The 4,675-nt window shown below is 39.8% G+C and overlaps 1 protein-coding gene across 1 annotated transcript in view; it reads left to right on the top strand.

Annotated features, from left to right (window-relative positions):
* The window catches only part of LOC113813085 (probable glutamate receptor), a 15,745-nt gene extending 12,333 nt beyond the window's left edge, over positions 1-3,412 (top strand). The window contains exons 10-12 of the mRNA XM_070144196.1: positions 1,029-1,154; positions 2,806-2,954; positions 3,184-3,412. Of these exons, the coding sequence (XP_070000297.1) occupies positions 1,029-1,154; positions 2,806-2,954; positions 3,184-3,412 (504 nt within the window). The remainder of the gene's footprint in view (positions 1-1,028; positions 1,155-2,805; positions 2,955-3,183) is intronic.
* The last annotated feature ends 1,263 nt before the right edge of the window (positions 3,413-4,675 follow it).

Below are 4,675 nucleotides of genomic sequence, written 5' to 3'. Positions count from 1 at the left end.
TGATAAATATGCATTTATTTCTTAATCTATGCATGTCAAGTATACGAATATTCTTTGGGTCGGGCCTCGCACAATTCTAACAAACCGGCCGTAAGTCGCTGAAAATGAACGAACGTTATTTGCTGAACTCTGCTTTGCTGAAGAAAACTTAAACTTAACTTTGCTGAAGAAAAAAAAGGTGGTGTGTGTGTGTGGAAGGGGGGGGGGGCGTTACAAATGATTGAAAATAAAACGAAAATTAAAAAAGAAAGTAATTTTAGTGCGTTTCAATATTTACTCTTAATTTTTCCTGTTTAAATGTATTTCAGTGGAGGGGTGGGGGTACAAATTATTGAAAGTAAAGCGAAAATAAAAGAAGTATTATTAGCGTTTTAGCATTTACTCTGCTTAGATCCTTTCATCTTAGTTTCCCATATTTGAACGGATTCGTAACCGTGACGTCATCAATATGGATGTGGAAGACCAAAGAAAAACGCAAATGAATCGAGTAAATCATACTTATAATTGCGTTTTTTTTTTCTTTCTTTCTTTTCAAATACAACCGATTATGATTTATGATTTTTCAAATACAATTGGTTATTTCATAATTTTCTAAATACATATTTTTATTATCATTTATTATTATTATTATTATTATCATGATTTTCCAAGCATGATCTATCCTCCTCACTACAGTATTCTGGATATAACCGATTTTGATAACAAATATCTGAATACATCCGTTTTTTTTTTCTCGCAGTTTTCTGTTACAAAATACACCCGATTTTCATCACATTATAAACCCTCACGATTTTTCACCCTCATTAAAAAAGAAAAAAATATATATAAAATAAGACGATTTCTATCACAACTTTCATAAATACATCCGATTTGTCACCCTCATTTTTCCATATACACCTGATTGACAACCGGTTTCCGTCACAACTTTTATAACACACCAGATTTTTCACCCTCATCTTCCCAAATACCCGACGTTTCACCCTCATCTTCCCAAATACACCCGACTCACAACGCACCCGACTTTCCAGAACTCTGCCCCCGACACCACCTTCGGCATGGTAGGGCAGCTGCACAAGGATCGACCGGGGCTCCTCGTCGGGAGTTTCGATGAGGGCGTCGAGGCGGTTCGGACTCAGAAGTTCGCGTACCTCGAGGTGACCTTTTGGGGGGACGGGAAGGCTTGATCAGGAGCAACTCGAGGAGGTGTCTTGGCGTCTGATTTTTTTTTTTTTTTTTTTCTGGAAAGAGCATCTGGGGGTTTGTTGTGATGACGTCGCGAAAGTTGTGGATGCTTTGTGAATATGGTCGATGATTTTGGTCTTTTCAATTTTCAAAAAGGATGGGAAATAATGATTTTAATGGCTATAATTTCACTGAACAATCATCAAAATAGACGTCAGGACACCTCGGGTTGCTACTGATCCAGCTTTCCCTGTTACTTATTGCATCTTAGGAGGATAATCGTTCTCCGGATTTTCTAACTTATCCTACAGACACTCTTGTTCTAAATTATATGGATAAACAGATACATAGGTGTTAATGAGAGTAATTTTCTATATTACCTCCGCCTCTCCGATATCGGATTCCTCTCAATCTATACAATGCAAATATGTAGGTTTTATTGCGCGGAAACCCCCCCGCTAGCGACAAACTTGGCCCCGATAGCAGGGGGGGGCATGGAAGGTTCCAGGGAAAATGCGGGGTTGAATAACACTAATAATATAACCCACAATGAAAATAACTATGGTTATTCACATGACTTTCCACTGCAGGGGGCTGTGCCGCCTGCGACCCCCCCTAGGGGGGGGGGCTGCCGCCCCCCAACCCCCGCCGAGGAAACAAAACCTCCACCACGTATTCCCGGCAGGCTAGAGCGTTACACAGTTATCGGCGATCTCGGAGCGGTGGACGTATTACATTTACCTCGTAACATTCCCACTGAATCAGCATACTAACCTTGATATAGTCAACATTGTATACAGATACGATTGTAGTATAATCAGGATGACCAAGGTATACCATGAACAGAAGAGCGGCGGTGACCCGCCCTCGTCGGGTCGCCGGGTTTTGCGCCATTTTCGATGCATCTAGTTCGTGTGCGCTCTATCCTGCCGTGAATACGTGGGGGATATTTTGTGTCCTGGGCAGGGGTTGGGGGGCGGCTGCCCCCCCTCAGGGGGGGTCTCAGGGGGCGCAGCCCCCTGCAATGGAAAGTCATGTTAATAACCATGGTTATTTTCACTGTGGGTTATATTATTAGTGTTATTCAACCCTGCATTTTCCCTGGAACCTTCCATGCCCTCCCCTGCTATCGGGGCCAAGTTTGTCGCTAACGGGGGGGTTTCCGGGGGGTTTCCGCGCAATAAAAACTATATGTTTGCAATATGGACAGTGAGAGGAATCCAACGATACCAAAATCGTCGATATTGGAGAGGCGGAGGTAATATAGAAAATTACCGTTAATGAGTAAAAAGTACTGTGACCGAGTGTATATTAAGCTTTTAGACATAACCTGTAGGCGATGTACAGCCAAATACTTATCAATATACGGAAGGAACCGCGTTAATTTCGACTTTCTTTGGATAAGTAACATATCATTTCATTATTCTTTGTTTATATAATTTACCTGTTAACGTTGCTCCTCTCGTCAAGCTATCACAACCATGACAAATAATATCCATATATAGTACCCCCTTTTGATAAGGCGTAATCACACTACGCATACCCAAAAACAACAACCATCAGCGACCATAAATCCTACCCTACCAACGCAAATTTAAAAAAACGTAAATTAAATCCTCACAGGACAATTCTTGGCTGGAGTTCGCTGTGGCTGACGAAGAGGCGCTGTATGGAGAGTGCCGCATGACCGTTGTCAGGGATCACTTCTTCTCGACGAGGTTTGGCATTATATTGCAGTCTGGATCACCCTACAGGGATGTCTTCACGATACAGTGAGTATCTTTGATTGGTTTGGGGGCAGTTTGAGGGCAGAGATGGTTGGAGAGGGGGAGGGGAAAGGGAGAGAGAGAGAGAGGGAAAAGGAAGAGAAGAGAGAGAGGGAAGAGAAGAGAGAGAGAGATAGAGAGAGAGAAAGAGAGAAAAAAAAGATAAAAAGAAAATGGGAAAAGAAGATATCCAACCCTTCAAATAATGCACCTATAACCTCCCTCCACTCCACAGCATCCTTGAGGTGATCCAGTCGGGGTTAATGGCCGTCTGGAAGAAGAAGTACTGGCCGGTATCTCGCTGCATCGGATCCAGCACAAAGGCCCCTCTAAGGCCCCTGAACATCTTGGACTTGGCTGGGACCTTCGTGCTTCTCGTGGCCGGCGCCGTGGTCTCTGTCCTGACCTTGTTCCTGGAGATTCTAGTGGCCAGAGCGAAGCGGGAAGGATGGGGAAGCGAGTGACTAAAGGGTTGTGTCTTCTAAGCCCTGTGTGTCCCGTTGCTTTGGCTGTTTGGCTGAGCATCGGATTTTGAGCTTGACTTTATTTTTTAGGTATCTGTTAGTTTGATTATTATCTTTTTAGGTTGCGATTGTTGATATTCCCATGAGTCGTTAGAATGTGTATATATATATATATATATATATATATATATATATATATATATATATATATATATATATATATATATATATATATATATCATTCGGTATTCCTTTATTTTTATCTATTTTTTTTTTATTATTATTATATATATATATTTTTTACTTTCTTTCCTCGTCATGTTCTATTTCTTTTTTTTTAATCTCCTCTCACCTCTCTCTATCTCTCTATCTCTCTCTCTCTCTCTCCCTGTCTTAGCATTCTCTTCTCTTTCATTCTGATTCTCTCTCTCTCTCTCTTTCTCTTTCTCTTTCTCTTTCTGTCTTTCTTTCTCTCTCTCTCTCTCTCTCTCTCTCTCTCTCTCTCTCTCTCTCTCTCTCTATCTCTCTCTCTCTGTCTCTGTCTTAGCATCCCGTTCTTTATCCACGTTTTCCGTTTCTCAGTCAAATTATCCTTTCATTTATCTTGCTTTTAAGTCTCATACTTTCTATTCCGAATATTTTCAAGACAACACCAGTTCCCGTTAATCTAGATTGCAGTACAATCGCACCTACGTAGGATTCTCAAATACCATTTACCCCTTAAGATGGAAAAGAGAAAAATGGAGCACCATGATAGGCAGAGAAAAAAAAAAGAAAGAAAGTTGAAAAAAAAAGATGAAATAAAAAATATTCTGCTGGCACTGACATATGAATGTATGTAAAAAATGAATGATTATAAAATCAAATAAAATTGAAAGAAATATATGACACCGATAATTTTTCAATGAAATCACTTTATCAGATTTATATATTCCTTCTGAATATACCAATGATGAGGATATATAACACAGGTTTCTACAGGAAAGATTTTAAATTTAAATATAGTCGTTGCTACATCGTAAAAACGATATATATCTCTTTATATGTATATATATTTATTTTAGAATATCATCCTTTTGTGTTTAGTCAGTAGAGTTTACCTTCACCGCAAATTAATAATGTAGTAGCTGCATTGTAGTATAAAAACAGGATTTTCGGTTTACATTTAAGATTCTGCCTTTTCTTTTCTTTTTCCTTGTTGCATTTCTCTACCTTTTCGAGTGGAACACTAAATTTCCGGAGACAATACTTCATTTGCTGCAA

The sequence above is a fragment of the Penaeus vannamei genome, chromosome 31 (assembly GCF_042767895.1).
Source record: "Penaeus vannamei isolate JL-2024 chromosome 31, ASM4276789v1, whole genome shotgun sequence".
Lineage (NCBI taxonomy): Eukaryota > Metazoa > Arthropoda > Malacostraca > Decapoda > Penaeidae > Penaeus > Penaeus vannamei.
This window is presented reverse-complemented; position numbering and strand designations above follow the sequence as displayed.